At 45.1% G+C, this 27,913-nt stretch overlaps 1 protein-coding gene across 2 annotated transcripts in view; it reads left to right on the forward strand.

Moving 5' to 3' along the window:
- Positions 1-27,474, forward strand: part of LOC112573794 (potassium voltage-gated channel protein Shaw-like) — a 62,253-nt gene extending 34,779 nt beyond the window's left edge. Inside the window, exons 2-4 of one of the 2 annotated variants that reach the window (XM_025254393.1) lie at positions 13,621-13,638; positions 15,382-15,647; positions 17,752-27,474. In XM_025254393.1, coding sequence (XP_025110178.1) covers positions 13,621-13,638; positions 15,382-15,647; positions 17,752-18,819 — 1,352 coding nt within the window. In that variant the 3' untranslated portion in view covers positions 18,820-27,474. The remainder of the gene's footprint in view (positions 1-13,620; positions 13,639-15,381; positions 15,648-17,751) is intronic. The other variant, XM_025254395.1, reaches the window with a different exon arrangement.
- Positions 27,475-27,913: the final 439 nt, after the last annotated feature.

Here is a 27,913-nt window from a genome sequence, read left to right on the forward strand (position 1 = left end):
ACATACGACCTGTTCCACAGTGCTCCACATACATACGATCCCTTTCACTAGCTTCCACTTAGGACCAGTTCCATCAGCTGCCAGCTGACTGTGACCGGTTTCAGCAAGTTCTGTATAGACATGGCCGGTTTCAGCAGGTCCCGTCGCTTTACAAACTTCTACAGAGCTTCAGTTTCACATGGCATCTCACTACCAGCTCTGACACATCCATTAGTTTCATCCTAACCCACATTTGGACTAGTTTGGAAAATACTCTGGCTGCAAATAATGCATGTAATATTTTATTTTTATTTACAGATTCATTTCTTTTTTAAAGGTTTGCATCATGACTAGCGATCACTTCCCAAACCCTGACCAAAATCCTGTTGGATCCAACCTACACAACCACTAAAAGCGACCAAAACAGGACGCACCACCTGTCACCTGATGGTAACCTACCTGTACCTGACCACTGGGGATTAAAAGTGAAACCACTTTATCATTGAAGATTCTGCTTATCCAGTCCCAAAATGTTTCACAAGCTGACAACTACATTCTGTTTATTGTTTACTAAATTGTTCACAACATCCTGTTGATGTCCTGAGGATTTTGTTGCTGTGGAAGTTGTTGTCATTTTATCTTTTATGTTCGTGCTGTGGGTGGATGTAACCCTTCATATTGCGGAGTCTTGTGGGGGCAGGGGGCGCTTCTCCTTTCAGCTTTTACACAGCTTGTGTTTCTCTCCCCTTTCTCCGTGTTTTTTCCAGGAGGCTGCTGCGTGTGAAACAAATGTTGCTGGCCGATGCCAAGACTAACATGTCAAGTGTTTGAACATCCGCGAGCTTTCTTCTGGTGTGGAGGTGGCCGTGCACAGAGTACATTTGTGCGCCGGCAAGATGATGCCAAATGCCATTCCCGCCTGGAGATAACATTTACGACGATGCGAGAACGAGCTGCTCGACATTAGGGCCCCGGTCCGGAGTGCATGCAAATGGGAGCGATCACTTAGAGTCGGTTATTTATTGTCAGACAAAGAGCTTCGATCTGGGTCCTCTTTGTGGACTTTTTTTGTCATCTCCCTAATTTCGATTCCTGTCCTAATCCTTGATCATGTCAGCTCCAACCTCCACTCACCCCTCCCTTAACCTCCTAACATAACCAGGTAACCATTAGCAACGCCTGCAAGCCTTGACTACCTCGTGTTGCTGCTCCCTAGGGACCAGAGGGGCTGGAGGCTGACTCTTTAACAAAGTCGGGTGGGCGGGTTACTAGCACGTGATCGCTGTTAATGTCAGGGTGCTAACGTTTAGGTGTTGAAGGTATTGATAGAGATATCAGGCACCACCATGTTGTCCTCATTCTCTTACAGGGTAAAGCTGGGCTTGTCATGTCATGTGACCTGTGATTTCTAAAAATAAAAATTCTGAAGGAGACATAATTGTCATGGTCATCTGAATTCCAAAATACACTTTAGCTGGAGCTAGCTTTTCGTTTATAAGAATTTTTGTGGATATCATATTTGAATTCTAACTCCCTCTACACCCCACACACACTTCAAATGGTTTACTTGTCAGGCTGTAATCCACAACCTGTTTAGAACTGGTTCATTCTCCGAGCAACAGCGACACCTCACGTGTCTGCAAAACCCTGGCAGACGTGACAAGCCAATAAAGGATGCTGTTGGACAAAGAACCGAGCCTCTGCCGACTTCTTTTTACTTTGTCTTGTTTTCCTAACCGGGGCGGAAGTGACGTCTGAGTCAAACAGCTGGTCAGCACACCGATGACATACATGTTTCTTGGCACCAAACCCGATCAGGGCGAGAAGGTGGTAAACCAGAGGAACGAAGGAATAAAAGAAAAAAAAAGAAGAAAAGAAAAGCCACGGACATCTCGTGCGAGCCAGGAACCGCCCACCCCTGAGATAGATTGTCTCCCTTTCCCTGGGAGAGGAGAGAGAACAATGGCGCTGCCGGCCACTGATACAGACGTGAAGCAAGGGGCATCATTAGATTAGGCTGGGGGGCCATTGATCGTGCGGCCGCTCAAGACGATGGCTCGATACTCGATTCCCCCTCATCCTCCCTCCCTGTGCACGGGAGGAGCTCCATCCTCCTGGCGACGTCGATCGATGTCTGCAACGACAACTGCGCCCTCTACTTGGGCCCCTCCACTTCCTGCCCCAAGATTCGATCATCGCTGGACGGGTGTCGCAGGTCGTATCACGGACCTTGTAGGGACATGGAGGAGGGACGGCGAGGGAGATCGTCAAAACATGGATGGACTCGGACTTCATCTTCTGAAGCAGCTTTTTTTTTTTTAGACGACATCCTAATGGCTGGCTATGAGAGTTTGATGAGTTGTATCAGGCATGGAGAACATTATTTATTTAAAGACACATCAACGGCATTAAAGAAACACCTGAGAGTGAAAGACAACTGATGTGAAGACCCAAGGCGCTTTGTCTCCCCCTGTATAAATTGTAAAGTGAATTATAAATAAATGATGACATACTGTCCTTCTGATCCTGACCTACAAAAACCTTTTTTTCTCTGTTCACCATCGCTAAAGACAAGCCTGGGTGGTGGGCCTCCTCGGCTGCCACCTTTGTACGTTTCTCTCACCCCAGCGACCGTTACTCGTCAAGAGATGAATGGATGAATGAAGCTGACCCAGTAGTAAAATCGTGTTTTCTTTTTCGTTCGGCATCACAATGCCACCAGACTGGAGTCGATCTCAAGCATTCTGCTTGCAGTCCCCTCTCTTCCCGAGGTCCGCTTTGCACAGATTTCCCACGACGAACTGCTGATGGCGATCGTGTCACGCCACCTGCCGTCAGACCGGGCCCCTGATTCCCTCCCTTGACACTGGCAGCAGCCCCGCTATTCCATTAGTGTGTCCTTCATTAAGGCCTCCAACGCCTCCCATTCTCTACCATTCCAGCGTGTAGTAGTGTTCTCTGTGTGTGTGTGTGTCCGTGCATGCTGACTGGCAAGTCTGTGTGTTAGAAAAGCCTCTTGTTGTCTTTAGGAAATCGTCTTACTTGGCATTTATTCATTCTTTCTGGCTTAAATATGGGTTTTGAGGCTATTTTGTTGACGGGTTATTTTTTACAGCTTTCCACTATTCCTAGAACACGTGTCTCACGGTGTCTGTAAAGATGTGTGACCACTTTGTTCTTGGACCGAACCACTACTACCGCCAGCAACTCCGAAGCCAGAATGTATCCAGTGAACCATGTCCGACACAACAGACTCACCCGTTATGTTCTTTTGTTTTTTTCTTCCCTTTCAGGATACACTCAGCTTACTAATGTCCACTCCCAAGCACGTGTAGAACACCTTGAAGTTGTCAGTCAATCAGTCTACCCGGAGTCGTGGTGTAGATACAGGGTGGGTCACACATAACCATGTCATCGAAAGAGGAATGAGATGGACAACACCCATCCTGTATAATTTCTGTGGACACGGATTACTTACATTTCTCTCAAAATTCTTGGTTGATTCGCTGTTTCTGGAAGGCTCTGGTTCACATCTCGTATGTGACACCTGTTCGCAGGGATGGCCTTCGGAGATTTTCTCTGGTTTGCTCCCTTCTTCTCCTTAATGGGGGAAACCACTTTGCCCCAACCTAATCAACCAAACCTTGTATTCGAATGATGCCGGAGCATCCCGCGAGGACTAAAACAATTATGAGCTTGTTTGGGGTGCGGGTGTTCTTGCAAGTGTACTTGTGTGGGAGGTTGGTAAGGGGGAGGGGTGGGTGAGTGGGTGGACACTTGTGTCCATTTGTTCCACCTCAATGAGCGGTGTTCGCGATGTCTCAGAGGGATGGGTCCGAGGTGCAAGCAGTTATTGCCTCGCGGTCGATGGCAGGACCAGGTGAACTGCAATCAATGCTGACGGAGGGACCGGGAGGGCCTGGTCCTTTTGCACGTGACAGCTCGAGGCTTTCGGGGCGTACAGGCCGCATTAAGAGATTGATGAGTGCTTTCTCTTCTGTCTTTTCTACGACATCAGTCTCAACCCTCTCACCCCAACTCCAACAGCTTTTGCTTTCATCCTCCTCCTCCTGCCATCCCCCCTTTCGTCTCATTCTCGTGATGTCATGCTTAAGCTTCCTCCTGAGACCAGCTTCCTGCTCTTTGGGGTTAGCCTTTTGACCCTTTCTGGAGTAACCTTTTCTGCTGCCCTGGAATGAACCCATGTCGCTTGTAGTAAAGTCAACCTTTCACTTTTCGTAGGGCGAAGCTTTCATTTCCCACGAGATAGACTTTTGCTGTCTGAAGGTCGGATTTCAGCCCCTGTTCACCGACTTTCTGCCTTTTACTGGATTTGGCTGAGAGTACCTCTTATCTCATTGTTGTCAGACTCCGATTCTCTGAAGGGAGGTTTTATTACCTGCCATGGAGCCAACGTGTTACCTGTCTCAACATCCGTCTTTACGAGGTATATTAGCAACACGACTGGTGTCACAAAGGGTTTATTTCAATTCAAAACAAGAAACTACATGGCTTACCCTGCAAAGTAATTCCCTCGACTATCATGCATGTTTTCATCTTTCTCGGCCATGTTTCTATGCTCTGCTGCAAGATTGTTCTGGGATGCCCCTCAGCTCCGTCGTTACGATCCTCTTGAGGGCCTCCACGCTTTCAAAACAAGTCTCCTCGAGCTTGGGGGGAACCTGAAGACCTCTCCTGGAGCAAGATCACGTGACTAGGGAGGTTGCTCTACTACTGCGATGTTCCTCTCGGCCAGCAACTGCCGGGTGGTCAGGATGGTGTGACCAGGTGATTGTCGTGGTGAAGCTGCTCGATCCTTCAGCTTCTGCGCTGGACTGTCATCCTCTGATGTCTTTTGTAGTCTTCTTGAGATGAGTGAATTTTTTTCACCAGTTGACTCACTTCTGTGGCGAACAGCCCTCCACCTGCTTTCTGCACCAAAGTTTGCAATAAGTCTTTACCCTCGCTCGACTTTGTACCTGTAAACAAATAAACATGTCGCTGCCCATCCTCTCTCTCTCTCGGCGTGCGCTTACCCACCCTGTATAAGGTAACCATCCAGAAGCTGGATCCATTGGGCAAGTACCCGGCGCCACACGGGTATTAAATCGGTTACTCTCCGTGCCTCATGGCAATCTAACCGCTCCGTGTTTCAGTAACTAACTTTGAAATATAAGAAAACAATTCCTAGTGAAGAAAGGACGAATAGAAAGGATCATGTCTCCTGTAATCAAAGAAATAGTTGTGAAGAAGGAAATGGGAAAAGAAGACAAAGAGCATATTAAAGTTTTGTTTTTTTTTTTAACTCGGTGACTTTTTTCCCATAATTATCACGAAGTGAGTTGGAAATCATTATAGATGTGACAGTTAAAAGAAAAGAAAGTGAAAATGCATAAACAATAAACATCGATCATTCGAGAATGAAAATAATGTAACTCGTGTTATCCATCTTCTTTTTTCCTTCAGCTAGCCCTGAAACAACCTCTGTTCCGTGTGGTGTTGGCGAAAGTCGAACAGTCTATCGCTTCTCACGATGTGTGGAAGGTGGAATGTTATTTTCTTGGGGAAAAATGAACGAGCGCTGGAATACTAAAGCACAAGCACTGTTCTCATCCCGACACTTCCAGCACCTTTCATCCACCCACCCGTGTTCCCTCCTACAGACACCCCATGTTTCGCAGGACATGCGTCCTCCAGAACTATTTAAATGTCCCTGACCATCCTTCCACTGCTTTCTCTTTCCATCGATCCTGCTTGGAATAAAGTTCTCTCTGGTTCCCGTGTTTTCCCTTCCCCGCCATCCCTCACTCCAACATGCAGCATTCCGCAGACACGGGAACTGCTTGTACCCGGCGCTGGAGCTTTCATTGTGTGGCCTGTGAGCAGGATTGTTAACATTGTCATTAAGGTTTTTATGTGGCCTGTCACCAGAATTATTAACCGTATCATTAATTTTATTCTGTGGCCTGTGAGCAGGATGATTAACCGTGTCATTAATTTCCAGCAGGCGCCCACGCTCCCTGCCCAAGTTTTTGAATTTCAAATACAGTCAAACACGGGTGGCTGTTGAGGGTAGGGAGACCTACGATGGACATGTTTATGTTTGGGAAATTGAATCTGGGGTGGGGCTGTGCTGCTTGTTTGCTGTTCTGTGGTTGTCCACATCCGCGCAATAAATTGTAAACACAGAGAAAGAGAGAGGAATCCAGTGGGAGTGGGTGAGTGGAGAATAAAATTTCACATTCTTCTCTATATCCGAGGTCTACTTTATGACTAGTCTCCGGAGTTTTGTTGTTGTTTTTGTCATGTGATGTAAAGTGTTTTGCTTCCAGTTCTTTCGCCATCCGTTACACTGATACCCGGACATGGCTTCCCCGATGGTTGTCGTCATCACTAATCTCGTGTGTACAGCTACAGTCATCTACACTGCAGTCTGCAGGGTGAAGGACAAGACAGACATCGACCCCTCTCCTCCCCTCCCTCCCTCCATCCCCACCCTCACAGCAGGATGAGTTGTGATGTGAGTGTGTATCGATGTCGAGGAGTGCATGACACAGTGTGGCCAACGTATTCCTCCCTCCTTGGCCAGGGTTTCTTTTCTCCCTTTCTTTGACTTTTCTTAGTTGTTCGTCCCCAAGGTGTTTATTTACAAGACACCAACGATGATCTTTATTGTATTTTGAATTATTTTGATTTTGTTTTAACGTTGTGACATTGATGACCAACACCAGTAACAGACCGTTATCTAAAGACACCTACACTGGCCTTGTTCTCCAAAACGATCAAATGTTTTTATTCGATGAAAAGTAACTTTTTTTCCTCTCAACCATGATTTTTTAAAAATTCTTTTCGTTCTGTGTGACACGTGATCAGTGCTAAATATCTGTAAACTGAGGTCTGTGTCGCTGTTTACGAAGGACCGGAGATTGCTCACAGTATGTACACCAGCAATGGCGCCAAGCGCCTGCAACTGACTTAATATTACAGACACACTTGGCTCACACACTCTCTCACCGAGTTTCTCTCTAAAGATATTTACCCGCGAGTCGGTTCTGCTGAATACGCACTCGATGAAACACGTAGACTTAACCCATCTGACCACAGTCGGCTGCCATCGACCACGAGATGCTGCTGCTGCAGCAAAAAAAAAAAAAAAAAAAAAAAAAATCAATGGCAAGGGGCGGCCACTCCATCTTGAGGAGGGAGAACTGTGGCGTGAGGTATCTAGTTAACAGAGGGAGGCAGGCAGCGCCGAGCTCATGGCGGTTCCCTGGTCTTTGTCTCCATGTTGTCTTCGACCAGCGCGCGTGGGGCGCACGGACCGGCGCTGTGGTCAGGTTTGCGGTAATTGCACGAGGACTGTCTGCTGGAGTTATCTGTCTGCTGGAGTTATCTGTCTGCTGGAGTTATCTGTCTGCGGGAACTCGGCCAAAAGATTGCAGGAGGCGGGGTTTGGTAAGGGGACGTCACCTATTGATGCTCTCCCTTCACTTTATTCAAGAGCACGCGCTGGCGAGCACACAGACGTCAGGAGGCTCACACACACACACACGTCTCTCTCTCTCTGTATACCTCCGAAGGTTCGATTATTTTTATTCTGTCCCCTAACCCTCCTTCTCTTGCACTCTACATGTTACTTTCTGAACAGCTCGTGTTCGGCAGTGGGTAGAACCGTTACAAATAGTTTGCTCACTCACTTCCCCAGTCTTCCCCCTTCTCTCTCTCTGGTACGGTCTTCAATTCCGAGGTTGTCATGTTTTTATCTGTGAGGTAAGGAATTTGTCACAATTTCTTCTGCATAATTTTTTTCACATTTAGAGAGACCGGTAGCATCTTAGAACGAAGAAAATAAACATCAGGAATAAACATGCTCCGGAGCATGGTACTGGTGAGAGAAAATAGAGATGAAAGTTGGATGGGAGGGACGACAGCTTCGCCAAGAGCTAGGGGAGAAAAAGGGATGGCATCACAATAATAATTATCTCTCCCCTTGAAACTTCGTGCCCTCGTTGTGTGACGTGTGCTGTCAGTGTGGAAGCCGAGGACAGGTCATCAAGAGTGCACTCGTCACGCCGACTCCGCGCAGACGTAAGCAGGACTCAAGGAAAGCGAGAGATCGAGCGCTGACAACACCACTGGAAGAGTTACAGCAGACATCATTGCACTTTACAGCACCGAGACCCGCGATAATAATGGTGGATGTTGAGATCAAGTATGTATTAAGAAGACGGACACGACTACATGCGATTACTACGCCATCTCGTGGAGGACGCCATCCATCTGTGCCGATCACGTGACAGACCATCTCGCAATTTTCTCTTCACAGTCCCACCCCCCAAAACACACCCTCTCAGCCCTCAGGGGCTACTGTTTCCCTGGAACCACTCTTCTGAAAACGCCCTCGCCAACATGCCTGGCACTCCACCGAGATCACGTGAGGAAAGTCAAGTCCCGCGAGATCACGTTGTGGGGACACGCCCACACGTCACATTGCAGAGAGTGAATGGACTCGCCACACAATGTCGGCGGAATCACGTAGTCAGCGGGGTCCTGGCGTGTCCACTCTACTGTTTCAACCGGTTCGTAGAAGGTCAGACATTGAATGACCGTTGTTTTGGTTTTTGTGTCCGTTGGAAGGAGAGAGAAGGAGGGATAAACATTCACACATTAACACGAGTGTGTCGGGGGCCTGCGGTTTCAACACCAAGTTTTCTCGACACTTGACACTCGGAGTCTGGATGATTGAAGCTCCTTTCAGGCGGTAACCCTCAGGGTACTTGAAACTCGTCTTAGGCTCGGAGACTGAATACTTGACCTCTCTCCAGGTTCGGATTCTTCCGATACTTGACACTTTATGAGGCACGAATACCCGGATGTTTAGCATGCCTTTTAGAGCCTTTTCTGGTCTTCTTTTTCAGTAATGGCTTGTCTTCCTTCCATTCTTTTTCTCATTCACTCCACACCCTCTTCTTTATAAATTTTTTATTCTTTTTATTTGGACTTGTAATTCGGCGCAAAATGTATTCCTTTCGAAAATTTGCGTTTCTGTGTTTGTTTCTCTCTCTGTCACCCACACAAACACACACGTTTGCCATAAACAAACACGCAGACATACCGATGTTCACATCAACATGTGTAAACAAGGCAACAGAGAGACAACAAAGAGACGAGTAAAGGAGTAAACAATGATGTTAATGGCGACTAACCCATGCATGTTAAATGTGTGTCGTGGCTTTGACCAGTTGGCCGCTAATTAATTTGTCCTTTGTGGATGCGACTGTATTTCTGGCACAAAGAGTGGATATCATGAATATTTCACAATACATAACTCCCAGTGAGCTGACATCTGCAAAACATTGTTTGCCATTTATTTTAATAAAGATCCAGAAACTTTGACCGATTTTTTCCTATATTCCTATATTCCCCGCCATAACCGTTTTCTAAACCGTCACGTGATTTTTTTTTGAGAACCATCCACCTTCAGTTTGCAGTTGACTTCACCTTCACGATGACGTAGACAAGAGGCGATAACACCAGCGGCCAGAAGAGAACAAAGTATTCACAGTCATTCATAAACTGATCCGGGCAACAAGTGGGGCCGCGGTGACTGTGCCCTGTCTTGCCTCTCACATCCAATATAAATATTTAGGGACCATACGTAGTGGCTGTCGACTTCTGGATGCACTTTGCCGAGGGTCTCGACTTTATCGCTGCTGATGGGTCACTTGACAGGTCTCGTTGGAATGAAGATGAGGAACTTCCATGCTGTGGTTCAACTTTATCTTTCTTACAGCTGTCGTTGACCCCAGTCTTTTCGTTCATGTCCAGAAGCAATCATTTCTGGAAGTTCTCAGTATGTTTACACGTCTTAAACTGATGTAAAGGGCATACTGAACCTGTCGATCTCACCACGACGATGATATTGATGGTCAGTGGAGGGCTCGTAAGTCTGCGGACTGTGAGATTCGATCCCGAGTTCATGAAGATCAACGAATCAATGTTAGTGGGGTGAGATGAGTGTGATGGTCGGGGTAAATAAAAACATCCAAACGATGTGCCATGGATATCCTTCGTCTAACATGGCGTCCTTTGGTGTAATTGTTTGATTGTCTGACAGTAATATCTTTGATCTGATTGGCTGAAACGAAAAGTTCTGTGTCAACAGAAGCAGAGAGATGATAATTCAATGGCTTTGTAAAATACTGAATAGACTGAAGTTCAGAAATGTCTGTCATCATTGTGACCGTAGTCTAGGCCCGGGACAACTGTGGGCAATGAGAAGGTTAGGTGATGATGATCACGTGATCACATCTCGTCAACTGATCGCTCAAGCCCGACCAATGACAGGTCCATCAGACTGACCAAGGGGATGAGCCATGTATCCACTTCAGAAATGCTAATTCCATCCCCAGCCAGACAGCCAGACAGCCAGACACATTTCAGAAGAAAGGGATTGACAGGACCGTTACCTATGACGTCCTTACGTGACGTCACCACCAACGGACCTCCGTCACAGCTGCCACAAAGCTCGCGCCCGACATTTTGGTATTAAGGTGGAGGATGTGCGGCTTCTTGGCGCAAATGCACTTTTTTTCTTCATTTTCTGCCTGGGTTTGAAAAGTTGGTTTTCTGCCGGCTGTCTCTCGGAATCAAAGCTCGAAGCTGTTTGACCAGCGGGCACTGACCGCAATGGACAAGAGACAAGTATAATATTAAATATAATATCAAATCTTTCGTGTGCTGATCGTCTTTTTCCTCCCACACATACATTTTTTTCAGAATAAATTCTTGTTTAATCTCTGCATTAATGGCCTAGAAGCACATGATGAAATCCATCAGCTGTCAAAGTTGAGTTCCAGCACCAAATGTTTTCCTTTTTTTGAACTCAGACATTTTTGTTTCATTCGACCGAACTTTATTCGTTCTTGCGTAGATTATTGCTTACAATAAAACATGTAAATATATTTTATTTCGTTATTTTGTTGTAGCTGATGGTGTTGGATTGGACCAGCAATGTCTGGAGAAAATATGTAATGATAGACACAGTGAGGTCAAACTCGGTCTCACACAGACCAATCCAAGTCTCTATGATCCTCAAATGCATCATTTGCGGCCGAGGACCTTCTCCACCCACAGCTTGGAAAACAAGGCGATCTGCAAAACATCAGCACGCATTTCCTTCAATTAATCAGCTCGGCATCATGGCCGGCTTAGTGGAGGGGCGCGCCAAACACTGGGAGGCGCGATTCTGCTGAAACCTCCTCCATCGCCAGTCCCTCCATATTTATGAAGAGGAAAGGGGAAGGAAAGGCACATCACTCTGGTGCTTACTTCGCCCAGGGGAGCCCTCGGCCACTGATGTGAATAATTCATGGCCATTGTTTCAGGCGCCTGAAATAGATCGCCTTTTAGGTTGCAGGGGAACCAGCATGTTCGAGACATTGCTTTCTGTTTCCAGACGGCAAGTCTTCGTCCTTAATGCGACTTTTGCTATAAGTTGGTGTAGACATTGATGTTAGATGTTGTGTCGTGTCATTCAGCCATTGTTTGTGCACAGGATCATAGAGTGGTGAGTCAGAGGTTGAGCGTCCTGCCATCATTATTCCCAATACTTGAGGCGGTGAACAAGGGCGTGGAATGTTCAAGATCAGCCCTATAATCTTCTTAATGTTTGATTCCGGTATTGAAAGCCTTCTTCAAGAACGCTAAGCCCCTGTAAGATGAGTTTGCCACTGGCTTGTGTTGTCGTCGTGCCACTTTGACCTTTGACCGCTGCCCCTTGACGCAGTAGCAATCAGAATTACTGTTTGAGGACATTGAATTTTAAAGGAGATTATTCTAACAAATATCTTTTGTTTTCAACCTCAGTCGGCAAGAATAACTCGTCACAACATGATTTTAACATTGATTGTTATCTTCTGAATGCACTGACCGAGGCTTTGCTTGGGTGTCCAGGGCTCGTAAGGGAGAGAGACGGACAACGGCCGACCGCAAACTGCGGATGTTTGGTGATGTGGATCGGGAGGAGAATCAATGAGTAATTGCGGGTAGCACGTCAGTCAGTGGGTAAAGCTGATGCTTCAAGTTTGTTCCACGTGGCAGTGTTAATTAATTCAATTAGCCTGAGGTGGCAGTTGCATGGTGCAGGTCAGAGCAGCTCGGACTCACTGAACTCTTTACGGTCCAGTCGATTATTTATTGTCAAAACTCCATTTACTCTGTCTGTGATCAAGAAACTCAAGTGTGGCCGCAAGATTAGGACAAGCCATGAGTTGTTATGAAGAGGGTTCAAATCCCTTGTAAGAGCAGCTGTGACCTGTAACTGAATTCTAAGTTGTTCTCAGGTAGTTTGTACTTGTCTCACCTGACCACCTTATTAGATCTTCCATGTTTTACACATTAAATATACGGCTAATGGTTTCTCAAATTTATTTTAACATTTATTACTGATGCCTTTAAGATTCGTGTTGCGACTTTTGCTTTTTAAATGCAGTTCTTAATTTGAACAATGCATGTGAAATAGTCTCATCGTCTGCAATGTAAATCGTTTGTGCAACTCGAACAATAATTTAAAATGTAATTGTATCACCTGAGACACTCGCGACAGACTGCTCATTGTTTCAGCTTTCCTAGTGGCAGGTGCGAATGCCGATGTTTGAATGCTTACTTCTTGGAGATTAACCATACTTGTGTACTCACATTGTGGGAATTATTTTTCTAAGATAAACAACCCTGTCACAATGGTTGCACTCGGCTTGTCCTGTAAGGAGAGGTAGACAGAATAGGAAGGAGGGAAGGAGAAACAACTGTGCAGACAAGTAAAGGCAAACAGACTGTTCTCACTGTTGCTATGTTGGTTGGTGAGGAGTGATGCTCGTAGACAGGATGTAGTTTTAGTTGCAGGGTAGCGACGGTTATTGTAGTGTGTGGAGTGTACACAAAGTATTCATGTGACCTCTGTAATACTGTTATTGTACACTGGTGTGTGCGCATGTCCGTTGTGTAACTTGTTACTTTTGTGTCTAGACAGGTGTGCATACAGTTGTCAACGTGCTCTGTGAAGTTCCTGTATTATATTTGTATGTGGATATAATATATTTCCAAACGACTCACGGCAAAATGTTGAATGACGTCAGCGGGTCCCCTCAGTTCTCTCCCTTCAACTCTCGGACAGAACGTGAACGAGAGCCATAGTCTTACTGACTCAAACAACACTTTTTTCACCTGCATAGTCACTCACAACTTATGTTGTTTACTTGTCTTCCATTCTCTAAACATTAACCTCTCTTGGGGTTAGTTTCAGCACTTCATTCATCCCTTCCTCTCTCTCGTCATCGTCTGCAACTAAACAGTGTTCACTATTTTCTGATTGAATTTCTCATGAATGTAGTATTAACTCGCAATGTGCTGATGATTAGTTTACATGACAAGGTAGACTGTATCAGGGTCTACTAGTTATTTCCTTTATTTCTTGTCATTTTACTTATTTCAATATGTCTGTGGAAAAACAACATTCAGCATTCATGACTTTGACAGTTTGGGCATTTGCAATGCAGATCATTAAGATAAACAAGTCTTGTGTTTGTTTACTTGTTGTCAATAACTTTAGTTAAGTACTTCTTCTTCTTCGTCTTTCCAAAGGGCAAGCAACCGGCAAAGGTAGGATACTCCATCCTTGCGTAACCCCGGAGTTTTTTTCCAGTTTTACTCTCAATTCAAGTAACCCCGAGTCACGCTCACAACGCCTTCGTCACATTTTATTATTTTATTTATTCTTCTTGCTATTATCGCTTCTCACATCATTGGGCTTTGCCTCTATTTGGCTGTTATTTACAGACTTGTACATCCAGTAGCCAGACAGCAAATATTAACACGGAATGTAATGTTTGACCTACAACTGCATGGCATGCCACTAGAAAATAGTTTTATTTGTTCCTCTCTTCTTTTCATCTGTTTTTTTTCCTTTCTTTCTCTTGCTCTTCTGTCAATCCTTAATCTCCTTTGTTTTTCCTTCCTTTGTCATGCACATGCGGGTAGAGGAACATGTTCAAGGCACTGCCGCGTATTACTCCCTGGAGCACATGCATTGTTTATCTCTCCTTCTCTCTCGCGCTCTGCCTATCCATTCTGTCTTTACTATAAAATCTGTCTGTCTATCCGGGTGTATGATATTTGTTCTGCATACTGCAGTATAACAGACTAGACATAGCCGGCACCTTGCTGTCTCTACTCATGTACTCACAGCGACTGTGGCACCACCTGTTGCAAGCATGGCGGGTAATGGCGGGTAATGGCGGTAATTCAACTGCCCTCCGCACGCTGTTAACCGTATTTTTCACATTTACCACTGTCACAGCTCGGCGACTTTCATGTTTGTCTTTATTAATTTGATATATATGTGATATATATATATATATTATGCATGAAACACGGTATCCACCTACACACGCTCTTTCCTTTTTCTTTTCCTACCTTTCTCTTTGACATCTCTCTCTCTCTCCAGTTATCTTTGATTTTCTGCCTCCATCTTTTTTTTTCCTCTCTCTCTCTTTTTTCTTTCTTTTTATTCATTTAGTCTCTCTTCTTTTATACATTCTGTATACGTTTTATTTACTATCCTTCTTCTTTCTTTTCTCTCTTTCTCTCTGCCTCTGAGGAGATAATTAATGGAACTGTATATGTAAATAACAGAACATAAATCACTCTGAAAACGATGCTGACTGCCACACGTTGTCATGTCTACACTACAATAATGACTGTCATATTTTTCTCCCATTGCATCCAGATGATTATGAAGTGTGTTGTGATGACGTGACAAGCGTGACTGGGAACTGTAATTACAGTAAACAACAAGTAAACAAAGATCTGTCACACGCTGTTTGCACGCTGTTTCGCCTCAATAATTTCAATTAAGTGAATTAATGATGGTCGCTCAACTAGAAAACTGTCGTGGCTTTCTTGTCCCTAAAAATAAATAAATAATTTTGTCGTCTACACATGCAGGATGCACGTGACGTGCTCTACTAGGTTGGACTGACTACAACTACAACCACGTGTTGTCTGCTCTTTACTCAGATGTCACCGCTGTTTGTTTATCACCTCTGCTGTCCACTCTTTAGTCATTATCATCAATCTCATCAAGTTACAAACCAAGGTTGCATTGTGTAGGTAGCAAACTTCAAGCTGGACGAGCTTCTGTCAACCACCTTCTCTACCCGGCATTTTTTCTAACTCGGCTTAGTCAGGCCTCGCTTTGAAATCAAGGAACGACTCAGTACTTGCAATGGGTAGTCACACTTCTTCCGTTGTTAGTAATGAAGACCTTTCTGCCCTTACCAGAGTATACAAAGTATTTATTTATTCATTTATTTATTTATTTATTTATTTCAAAATCTCTCTCAGGTGAGCTGCACGTGCCGCTGGAGGTGTGCGGGGCGGTGGTGAAGCGCGAGCTGGACTTCTGGCAGATCGACGAGATGGAGATCAAGGCCTGCTGCTGGCGCCACTACCGCTCCTACATCGAGAACCAGGCCATCCTCGACTCCTTCAACAACTCCTTACTCCACGAGAACGTCCACGTCGACCTGGACGCCCTCAAGGGCTGGCGGCGACTGCAGTGGAGGATTTGGCTGATCCTCGAGTATCCTCGGACTTCACGGATGGCCATGGTGAGAGCTTCTCGTGAGCAAGGTGTTGTTCCACAACAAAATGAAGGTTTAGTTTCAGAAGATAAATGCTGCAGTCACAGATTTTAGGGCGAATTTGTCTTCTTTGGATACCGCGGCCGAGTTATAATAGATGAAACTTCGCTACCTGACTAAGCTTTGTACCCTTTTATCTTTACCTACGTCACGGTCCATCGTGGACTATTGTCTTCTTGGTCTTCTTGTTGGCCAATGACCATCGCCTTTCCGAAATTCCCAAAGTGTGATGTGTTTCGGGTGGCGTTCTTGCCAGAATCCCATAACCCTTAGAAAGCAAATAAGCATTCTGTCCACACTTCGAAAAAAAGAAACCCTGGTTTTCTTGTCCCATAAACTTCCGTGCAAGGAGCTGCTGAAAATGCAAATTGTGACGTGCGGGGATTACCCGAGAATTTGAGACGTTACCTAGCGTGACCTCATCCCCAGCAGCGACATCGACCACGCGATGGATCGACGAGGGCCGCCAGCGACGGAGGGAGGCGACGGCCAAGGCCCGCACGAGCGGTGGACGGTCCAGACTCGCGAACCTCGCACTCGGCCGCCGTCACGTGAGGACGAGGTGGGGTCGTGGTCATTGCAAAACCCTGGGTAGTGAACGAGCGAGTTGTGACAGGATCCCATACGACAGCAAGCACACGGAAGTGAGGTTTTTCTTGTAGAGGTCGTGGTAGGGTGTGTACGGTATTGGTGCGGGTGGTGTCACAACCTGTGTAAGTGTTTACTTACCAGAGTTTTTAAAAAATGTGTGGACGTGTAGTTTGAATGTGAAAATCGTACTTAAGTATGGTGAATGCACGACTATTTGGAGGTTAGGAGGTAATGGTCAAGGAAGCTACCTTGGAAGGGACCTACCCGTCCCATGTGGCGAGAAGCGAAGTGATGCGCCCTCGGGTTAAGTGCATGAGCTCCAATATGGCGGCTGGCTGACCCTTGTCCGTGAACATCAGAGGTCACTTTTATTCCACATCAGCAAAACCATTTTAACCAGCATCCACCATAAAGCTCAGACTTGTAAAGCCACAAGCGACATGACTGGCAACCCCACCCACTCCATTCACACCACCGCCGCATTGCAGGGTGCATTTAGTTCTGGACTCTCGCTTCGCCATTGTGAAATCTGGGTTAAGGGGCTACGAGTTGCGTAGGATGAACAAAGCACCCCGGGTATTGTACAGATGCCTTCTCTCTCTGGGTAGCGTCTCAATGGCAAATACCCAGTCTGGGACTATTTTGGGTAGCTGTTGCCTAGCTGGTTTCGAATCGATCCTTGCCCTCGCCTCGTGTCGTCTCGCGAGATCTGCTGTTACAACAGCCACGTCACCGCCCGCCTCTCGTGTGGAGAGTGGCCACGGTCGATTTCCTGTCAGGCGCGAGCAAGGACTCGCTCAGGTCGCAGAGTGTGAGCATTCGTTCCTTACCTGCATTTTCGCTCTCGTCCCCGCCACGCTTTTGTCTTTGACACCAATGACCGTTATGTAACCGTCCTCCCCTCCGGCTGTCACGAAGGTGAATGAGTCTGCAGACCGTCTCTTGTTGCCTGTGGTCCAGTAAATTAACTTTTTTATTCCCGTGTTCTTGGTACCAGGATTTTCTTTTCTTTTCCTTTAACTGCGACGGTTAATTCGATCTTTTCCCAAGCGAACTGAGAGAATAGAAGGCATGCTTGGTTAAACAAAACTGTGAGCAGCGACCATACTATAAATATATTTATTACAATTTTATTAACAAGATTACAAAATAAAGTGACATATAGACTTTACAGCCAAAACGGTTATTTTTAATAATAACTATTTTATTTGTAGCACGATCTCGAGCAATGCTCAATGTATGTCACGTGGTTAACTCCAGTCACGCGCTGCTGGTTTCACAGGTTTGAGGACGGGTGGGCTTGTCAGCCTGGGGTCTGGGGTGCGAAGACAATGTATGGCTGTGGTGTGTTGGTGTAGAGGAGTGTGTGGGGGAGAGTGTGTGCCACTGTTAGAGTGTATGAGTGAGAAAAGACAGAGAGTAGAGTGTGAGTGAGTGAGTGATGCTCAGCGCCTCATCCTGTCCACTGTGTCTGTGCCAGATATACGGCGTCACCTCCTTTCTGTTCGTCGTCACCTCCATCGCGGGCTTTTGTCTGGAGACGTTGCCACAGCTACGGCCCAAGTTCACCAATCTGACTGCCCAGTGCGAGGACGAGAACGAGAATAAAGGTCAGCTGGCCAGGGTCATGACCTCGCACGAGGCCCTGAACGTGGTGGACGTCATCTGCACGGTCTTCTTCACGCTGGAGCTGATTTTGCGGTTCATCTTCGCTCCCAACAAGTGGCGCTTTGTCATCTCCCTCATGAACATCATCGACCTCCTGGCCCTCGTGCCGCTGTATGTCACCGTCATTTTCCAGAAGTCCGATCTGCAGGCGTGCTATCTGAACGAGCGCTTTGTCATCGAGATCATGTTCATCTTGCGGATCATCCGCATGTTCCGCATCTTCCACCTGGTCAAGCACTACCAGGCCCTCAAGGTTCTCGTCTACTCGCTCAAGGCCTCCATGCAGGAACTATTGATGCTCTTCATCTTCCTGCTGATCGGCATGCTGGTCTTCTCCACCATGATCTACTACGCAGAGCGCAAGGACGCCACCAGCCCTGGCGACAACTTCTCTACCATCCCCATGGGCTTCTGGTGGTCCATCATCACCATGACGACGGTGGGGTATGGGGACGTGTACCCCAAGACTCCCATCGGTTACATCGTGGGCACGGCCTGCGCCGTCAGCGGCGTCCTGTTGGTGGCCCTCACCATCCCGGTCATCTCCAACAACTTCACGCTCTTCTACCGCCACGTGCAGTCACGCTCCATCACGCCGCGATCCAAGGGCGGGGAGGCCGACTCCCATATTGACATCCCGGAAACCCTGCGACCCACACGCAAGACCTCACTGGCCTCCAACGACGGCGGGCCCATCCTCAACGGTCACGTGTCTGGCATGAGTCACATGTGTGTGCCGCTCGCCCGCTTCTCGCAGGCCAACTCCATGACCAACATCGTGCTACCGAAGTCGGACTCGGAGTTCAGCCTGGCGCGGAACCGCTCGGTCAAGGCACACTCAGATGACGGGGTGACGTACAACGCCGAGGCATTCGTGTGACGTGTCAACACGCCGAGAGGGCGTTGGTGTGCCGAGCGCAAAAAAAAAAAAAAAATCGCGTCTGGGGACCAGTCATGTGACGTGCAACCCCCGGACCACGCGCAAACACCGAGGCATTCGTGTGGCGCGCACAGGAACGACAAGGGCATTCGCATTCGTTCAAACGCCGAGACGTTTGCGTGACATGAAGGGCCAGTGCATGCGCGTGACGCACAACCCCGCGACCTTTGTGTGACGTGCTAAAGTCGTTGGTCTTACGAGAAGTGGTCGCGTTGTTAGACCTACGGTTGCGTTTTCGCAAACCGATTCATGTGATAAATTTCTGTTGGTGTTTCTGAGGAACGTGTCGCCAGTTTGTACAGAGGACCGCGGTAGTAGAGAAGCCGCCCAGGCCGGAAGTGACCTCCGTCACCCCTGGCACTGAAGAGAGACTCTCCCCTCTCACCCGTGACAACAAATACTTGTGCTTTCTCGTTGCTGCTGTTTTCGTTACGAAGTCAATGACCGGTTATGATCTTTACAACGCGTTTGACTGCCAGAAGGTAAAGGTTTACTCACGTAGCTGCACTCACTTAGTACCTACTGCTCAGGCATACAACATCCGGGGTCTTTACACACTGATGCATTGTTCGTGTTCACTTTTCTCCGTGGGCAAAAATTGTTAGGCTCAGTACTCTGAAATGTCCTGGTGGTTGTAAATAAGACAGCGCAGGAGCTACAAAGGCATTTTGTTGGTGTTGTTGCTGTTGTTGTTGTTGTTGTTTAAATAGCCAACGAGAAGAAAAGAATCCTGACCAATCAAAAAAATCCATAAGGCAGGTGACTATTCACAACACCTGTCACTGTCTGTAAAATTGGTAAATATTCTCTCCCACCAAACCTTTTTTTTTCCCTCAGACAACACAATCCATTTTCCAAACCACGTTCTACATCTCAGTGACATCAGATTGGGAAATCTTTTTGAAAGAGCCACTCTGCAAGATGCTATCCCCCCCCCCCCAACACCAAATAAAAGTTTTGAAAGAAAATATCTGGTAGCAGCTAGTTATTGTGGGGCCACAACCATGGACTGGAGGTACTTGCTTACCTAAAAGGTATCTTTACTTCTGCTCCATGGTTACAGCCCCAGGTAGCGACCTGAAAGGAAAGATGTCAACCAGACATCAGACGTGGACAGCTATGGTACCTGCCAACCTCTGTCTGCTCCTGTTTTCAGTTGTTAAAAAATTAAAAAATTCGCTTTGCTAAATTTTCCGGCAGCCCACAACAACGGTCACGTGTTCCTCCTGCAACCCAAACCCCAGCGTAGCATCACCAACATCGCAGTTCATCACGAAGCATCTTAGAGCCATGCTTGTTCTCATTCCTGCTGTTACGCACGTGACGTGCAAGGCTGTGACGTCACATCCGGCGTCACAGTCGTTGTCCAGTGTAACGGCTCTCGGCCTGCGCACCTGTCTGGACAATAACGGTCGCCGAGGGTCAGGTAGACGAAGCTTGCCATGTAGTTTGTTAGGAAGCGTCCCCGCAGGTTAGGGGAGGCAGAGCTTGCAACACAGTGTCCTCATGCACTAGGAGCCCTCGGAGAAAAAAAAAAAACTCCAGCCACCAAGCGGGAGTTGAACCACAGACTCCAAGTACTTCAGACTCTCGCAGGAAACCACGACACGAACCGAAAGTGTTCTGATGATGTTTCTTTTAGTGGACGCGAAGGAAAAAGTAGAACTTTTAGAAGAACGAATGCAAAAAAAAAAAAAAAAAAAAAAGAGAGAGAGAGAAGAAAAGCTGTACACTGTAAACAGTTCATTCAGACCGCGACTGTCTTGCAGGACTTGAGTGTTGTGGTGGGGGGTCCAGTGCTGGTCATCTCTCCACCATGTTACAGAAGCCAGTGCAGTGAAGATGCTGGACAACTGTTGAGTCAAGTCACGTGGTGTTTGACGGACATCAGATGCGTTGTGATAAAGTTCGCGATACCCGGAATCTACTCATGGACATGTTTCTGTTTCGAAGCAGGGCTTCGCGCATACAGATGCCGTGTTTCATGCCATCGCTTTGTTCTGTTTCATACTGTTATTTTTTTTTTTAAATTCAGTAATTTTTTTCCAAAAAGAAGAAATGATTGACCACGATGCTGCATAATCTCCACGCACATTGCAATTCAATGACATGTCTACCAGTTGTTTCACAGACGATCGTTTCCTTTAAGAATTCTGTCGACATCTCTGTTTCATATCATTTCAGCCCATGTTCATGTAAATGGCTTTACATCCAACTGCAACATTCCATTGTTTTGGCTTTTTTAAACGAATACATTAAATAGGACTTATTTTTCATTTAATTTCTTTAAGAAAGTCGAACGGACAAGTAAAGGACGATGACTCTTGTTTGAAACATTATTTTAATTAGAGTGAACACCTCTTCCTCCCTTCAAAAATTGAGAAACTCTTTAAATTGAAAATTTTTATTGACACTCGAGCAACAGGGGCTTTCCAATCATTTGCAACACTGATCAATAGTGACTAGATAACAGACACTAGTTGGTCTTGAAGATAGAAGTTACACAACGATTTCTGTGAACACAGAAAAAGTGTTGGCACTTGCCAACTGTTCAAACAGGTAGAACTGGATTTAGGGAAACTGTCAGCAGCAAAAGGTGTGACAAGCGAATGTGAACAGCTTGCAACATGAACTTGTGACCAGTGGTCTCCGCAAAAGAAGTAAAAGTAGAAGTCAAGGAGAAATTGAACTAATCGAGCGATTTCTTTAGCTAAAAAGAGAAAAATGATGTCTTTTGAATAGAGGAGGCAAGAACTTTGTCACACAAGCCATCTTCATCCTGTCGTGGAACATTCTGGAGAAGTCAGTGGGGTGGTAGTCAAAGGCGGCATGGAGAGTGGTCCGTGGTCAAAACTTGCAGCCGTAAAAATGTGCGTGTGTGTGTGTGTGCGTGTGTGCGTGTGTGTGTGTGTGTGCGCGCGCATATATATGTGTGTGTGTGTGCATGTGTGTGTGTGTGTGTGTGTGTGTGTGTGTGTGTTATCGGCATATAATCACATAAAAAACTAATGGCAATAAAATAATAAACGTAGCTGTTTAGAAGTAAACCCCGCAGTCAGCTCTCTGATAGTAACTACATAAGAGATTGTGTTTCTGGCAAAGAAAGACGGTTCCTGTTCCTGTTCCTGTTCACGACCTGCTAACGCGCCATCTGTGAAGAATAATCCCCAAGCAATATTGTCACCTTGGAAATTATTTTTCCTAGTAGCTAAAAAGCGACATGTTATTCGGATAAAATTCAAGCTGCATACCGGAAATGAGCAATGTCCTAGGGACTTCACTTTTTATCGATGGCCAGGAATCAGAACTGAGTGGAAATGGCGGTTACGGCGGTTTGTTTGCTGTTTGTGGAAGTCACTAGAGACCGCCAAAAGCCTCTGGCATGTAAACAATGGCTAATGGAGCGAAGAAGAGATGTGAAGCAGGGAAGGAGGGTGGCTTGTGTGACAAAGTGTGATCCACATAATTCACATCACTTCTCGCGATCGTTGCTCGAATGCTGAGGGCCGGGAAGAGTGGTTCACTGGTTTCATGCTTGTGTCACACCGATATCTTCTTCGCGATTTGAGGAACCTGCAAGGGAATGAACTCAGAGTAATGGCAGTATATAAAGTTCTTTCTTCTAGTCTGCATTGAACATATGTTTTCAAATTTGGGTAGAGGTTACAGTTTTGTCACGGTTTTCCGTTATTTCTCCTTAATCGGGCTGGTAATCCCCAGACTCTAAGACTTTCGTTGCCTAAACTATTTTAAAAAAATGTATATAATGTTATTCAACAGGCATGAATGTAAGTAATCGTTTTACTAATAAAACATGACATCAAAAACAATTATTAGCTTGATATCTCCTACGAATGTAGGCAGACGATCAGAAAGGAACTGATACTGACTGCGTCACCTTGTTCACATCATTATGCTACAACATTCTTGATGTTCCGGCGATGTTCAACAACTCTTACCTACTCATATGTACTTGTTACTGCTAGACTACGTCACATGTCATGTATATTTGCATGCTCGGTTTTTTCCAAGTCTTTTTGCAATTTCCAGACGGTCATTTAGATTATCCAACTTTCTTCCACTATGAATGTTTTTTTAAATCTTGTATATTTCACACACCCGTTGAATGCATGTTGTGCCCATTTTGATCACGATGACGAACGTCTGGCAAGAAAATAACACTGTTTCTGTTATACTTCCTATTCCGAGGGTAGCTGACTCCAACCTGGACAAGGGCATGTTTCTGCTCAGCTGTTCTGGTCATCTTGGTGGACAACTGCTTGCAAGCTGGGGCTGTGTTCTTGAAGGAAGGATAGTCGCTGTCCACGGGAAATCAAAGGAGAGTGTTGGTCTTGTCAATTTAAAGCGGCGTCAGAGTTCCCGGATGTTGCTCTTCTCCTAGGACAGTAGTTAAAAGTCAGTGGCAAAGTTTGGAATAAAGGAAGATAAAGCAACATCCCAGGTACAATGCGTCGTAACTGCGGATGCCAGAAATTAATTTCTCCTTTTTACCTTTGGGCGGCGACTTACCCTTACTTCAAGAACACGGCTTCAGATTAATAAATCCACAAAGGGGCAACTCATTCCGAAACTCGCTGCTTTAGACAGAAGTTCGTTAATCGTGTCATTTTAAACGTTTTGCAATTTAAAAAAAAAATGCTCCACTTTAAAAGCTTTTTAAACATTGAGCTCGTCGTCTAAAATTTTATCACAAAATTTTGGTTTATTTAACAGACAAGAAAGTAAATGTGTTTACAGAAAGGGGAATTTAAGTAGCACAGAATAGTATCAGTAAGTCAGTGAGATGACAGTAAAGTCACCTCCAGTTTGATTTCTAGTTAAAAGCTATTTTTCACATGGGATTATTCTGACTTTTCAACATTATTGTTTTGTGTTTGAAATTAAAAGATTTCTTGTTAAAGCATAAATTTTCCTAAAATAGAACAATCTATCTCTCTGTCTATCTCTCTCTGTCTTTTTGTTTCTGTCTCTTATTCTCCCTTCTTGATTTTTAAAATGGCTGCTAGCTGCTAGGCATAATTGATAAATTTTCTGGTGGAAAATTTAAAACAATAATAAAGGTATATTTTATCAATCGCTGAAGGAGTGAAGCCCCTTGCAAGCTGTCTGAAAGCATCCATAATTATTAACAAACTGACGATACATTGTCACGTGGGCATTTATTTTTTTTCTCCTGCACCTAAAGTCTTTCGTAAACGTTGGTAGGTCTGATGACACAGATCCAAGTGTGAGATCGTTTTGAAGCTATGCAATGACATACTTTTGTTTTTTGTTTGTTTTCCCAGGTGGTGTCCTGTTTGTTAGTCTCATCAACCGATTGATGTTTCAGTGCTCTCTTTTTTTTTTCTCTCTTCCCCAACATAAGTCAAGCGGCATTCAGTCCCTGACACTGCTCATGTGTTTTTTCTTTGCATTTAGCTTTTCACAGTCTAGCTATCCCAGGTAACTCACTACAGATGTATTCGAAAATTATACTCAGAAGTAGACTCGAAAGGTTGGTGGTGGGGGTGGGATGTCGGTGAAAAAGGATTCGTTTGCTCACAGCAGTGTCAACTGTGCGAATGTTGCGTGAAACCGTTTCTGTTAAACAGAGTTTTGCAAAGCGGATCAGTCAGGTTACAGAAAGTAACCAAGTCGGTAGTAGGACGAAGTTAGTGACCACTAGCAAACACCTAGAGCTCATAAGTGCTCTTGAAACCAAAGTCGGTAGCTGACAATGGGACACTACTCGAGCAGAGCTAATCATGAGCAGTTTTAGAGTTACCTCCCGTACACCGTTAGCTGGGAAGACTCTAGCGATGGGAGGTTTTTACTCCCCTCTTTCTATCTGCACATTGGCTTTTGTGTGCAACCCTTGCCCCGAGCGTGTGTATGTGTGTGCCCGTTCGTGTGTACGTGTCTGCGTGTATGTGTGCGTGCGTGCGCACGAGCGTTCTCACGCTCACACCTCTGAACGCTCTTGTATGTCCATGCATGCTAACTGATGCTGGCGAGTTTTTCCTAGAGTATCAATACTTAGCCTTCATGCTAATCAGCACATTTTGATTCATCTGCACAGTCCGCGTTAAAATTTTATTCGCTAAAGGGGAATCACTACAATCTGAATAATTTTCGACGCTGACGGTAGTTACCTCCCTGGCTAATGACATCTATGGAAGTTGAGTAGTGATTATTATTAAATCACACTCCTATCTGAAACTGTAAAATAAATTGGAGAGCCGGTAATGTAGGAAATAGAGTGATCTCCTGTGTTTGCCTCCCTGAAGCACAAAGTCGTTTGTCTAAACTTGGCACCTGGCAAGACTGGCCAACGGGTACATGATGGGAAGAAATTTCTCCAGGTACTCCGACTTTATTCACTCAGCTCTTCTTCCCAGCATTCCCGAGTTACAGCTAGGCCTGAACCATTTCTATCAAACACCAACTATTTCATTTCATGGACAATTTACAGTCTGAGAGAGTGTGCCAAAGGATTCGCACAATTTTTTTGTCCAGTCTCCATACGAGCGCACTGTGTGTATATGGCACGTCTGCTTTCAAATATGAAAGTGGGAAGGCCTGTAATAAATCTGTATTCGAATAGCAATAACAGGTTGTTTGTGCGTGTCGCTCGACCGACCGTTCCCAACGACACTGGCAATATTGCTTTTAGTTTATTGTCGTGGCTTTGATTCAGGCACAGAGGTCAAAGTGCATCGCGCGCCGCCATCGACGAGACTAAACTGTGCTTAGAGCGAGTTCATTGGGCTTGGAGTCTAATCTGTCTGCCTGGGGCTAGTTGCACATATTTCTAAACCTCAAAACTTTTTTAAAGAAGTAAACTAATTAATTTTTTCAAAAGTCGCCCCTCTGCCATTCAGATGCAGTGTGAACGTCTGGCTTCAGCACTTTTATCTTATTTAAAATAACTTTAGTTAAAGAAAGTTTTAAAATTGTGCTTTGCAGTGCGTTTCTATCAAAACTGATTATCTAAATAAATTCAAGACCTGAAAGTGTTTAAAATTAGAAATGTGTTGTGCAACTGGCCCCTGGTCATGACGAATATTGCCAGACAAAAACATTGCTAGAATAGCTGGAAAACGTGTAAAGGGAATCTGCTGAAAACTGGTTAAAGAGGAAAATGACGATCTGAGCATCCACAGTGGTCCTTCATTATGTCACCACACTTTCCTATGACAGGTTTCGAAAGAGGGATATTTCCAACCCAGCTTGAAGCTCGAAAAATAACTTTCACCTTTCTGTCGGGCCCCACACACTCCCCATACCTCATGTAGTCATGCAAAACCTAATAATTTGTCACTAAATAAATAATCACTCGTTTACTCTGCTGATAAAAACACTACAGGGAGATAACTCCAGAGGCACCGCAAAAAACGCACATTTTGTTGTTGTTGCTGTTGTTGTTTGGTTGGTTTGGTTATCAGTCTGAAAGACAGACTGCCTGAACAGACGAGAGGAGAAACCATTAATTATCATACGTTAATGCCTTGTTTGAACGAGTTCTTCTTTTTTTTCTTCCAGTTCCCATGTTAAAATCTTTCCGAGTCGCCAGTTCACAAAGCCATGCACGCAGAAATTTCTGCTTTTGCCAGACTTTCATACCGTCAATTCCTTCGAAGGGATTTTTTTGTCTTTTCTTGTTCTCTCTAGTTTAATGTGTACAGTTACGAACATTTATAAACTTTTTAACGCCTTTCTGCAAAGCTGTATGAAACTCTGGGTTACCTGTTCTCCAGAGCCTCTCATACCTGGAAACATGTACTCAGCCTGGGAAAGCTTGTTACGAGAATGCACTCGTTGTGAAGGGTGGGTGGGATGAGCCTGTTTCCGCAAACAACATTCCTCCCGGGTATACTACATATTCCGTGTTCACCCCGCGACGCGCACGCAGGTCTTGGTGTCAGTTTAGAGACAGTCGGGTGGACTCACCCTGAGATTTTCAATCTTTAGGTCAAATTTTCTCTCTGGCTGGCATCTCTGCTTGCCATCACCCATAAAGCACGAGGACTTCGCACTCCAGGGTTCAGGCTGACTGTAAACATTCACTCGAACCTCTGTTTACCATAACCAGGCTCCTATAGTCTTCACTGGGAGCCGGATGTACACGTCACCAGTCGCTGCATGTCATTCGTAATATAACTGGGAGCTACTTGGCCAATGCCGCATTATTATTATTATTATTATTATTATTATTATATTATTATTATTATTATTATTATTATTATTATTATTGCTAGCACGCAGCATTGCCAGGACTTCCACTCTGTAAACTTCTCTACGGAAGCGAGCACAGTACAGTAGCTGTCACCAACAGGGTGTAGGTTAGGGACGTAGATCACTGCACTTTTGAATTAACAACAACCGACCGTAGTGTTTTGATCTGATTAGAACAATAAGCTTTTTTTTTCTATTTGTCAGCATTACATCAATCATATAACTGGGAGTCTGACTGCCTATTGTCTTTCAAGTGCGTTGTATCTCTCTCTGTTTTCATTTTGCATTACTGACCTTTTTAAAGCTTTTGATGAATTTTTGCCTGCACGTCAAATCAGCTGAAATAAAAGAAGATCTGTTGTTCGGTGTTTGGGTTTTCTTTTCTTTTCTTTCCACTCAAAGGCTCTTGACAGTGGATCTCATTATTCCTGCTGCAGGACACACTGACTGGGTTGACAAGGGGCAAAGACAAAACGAGGGCATGAGAAATCGTATCAGAATGGATTACAACAAATTTTCTTTTACATTTGTGATGTGAGATAAGAGTACTTTAGTAATTCAGATTGCAGGCTCACAAGATAGGAACACAATCGAAAAAAAAGTTTTACTTTTAGATAATATTATTCCTCTTGCATATTATAAATAAATTATCACTTCTTAAAATTAAATTGTTGAATCGATCTAACTCTCTCTCTCTCTCACTCACTCACACACGATGTCAGGAGAGATCGTGTAAACTAGAATACATAATTTTTTTTTTATATAAGTGGTGATCTACTGCTGGAGAAAGGAAGTTTGC

The sequence above is a fragment of the Pomacea canaliculata genome, linkage group LG10, assembly GCF_003073045.1.
Source record: "Pomacea canaliculata isolate SZHN2017 linkage group LG10, ASM307304v1, whole genome shotgun sequence".
Taxonomy (NCBI): domain Eukaryota; kingdom Metazoa; phylum Mollusca; class Gastropoda; order Architaenioglossa; family Ampullariidae; genus Pomacea; species Pomacea canaliculata.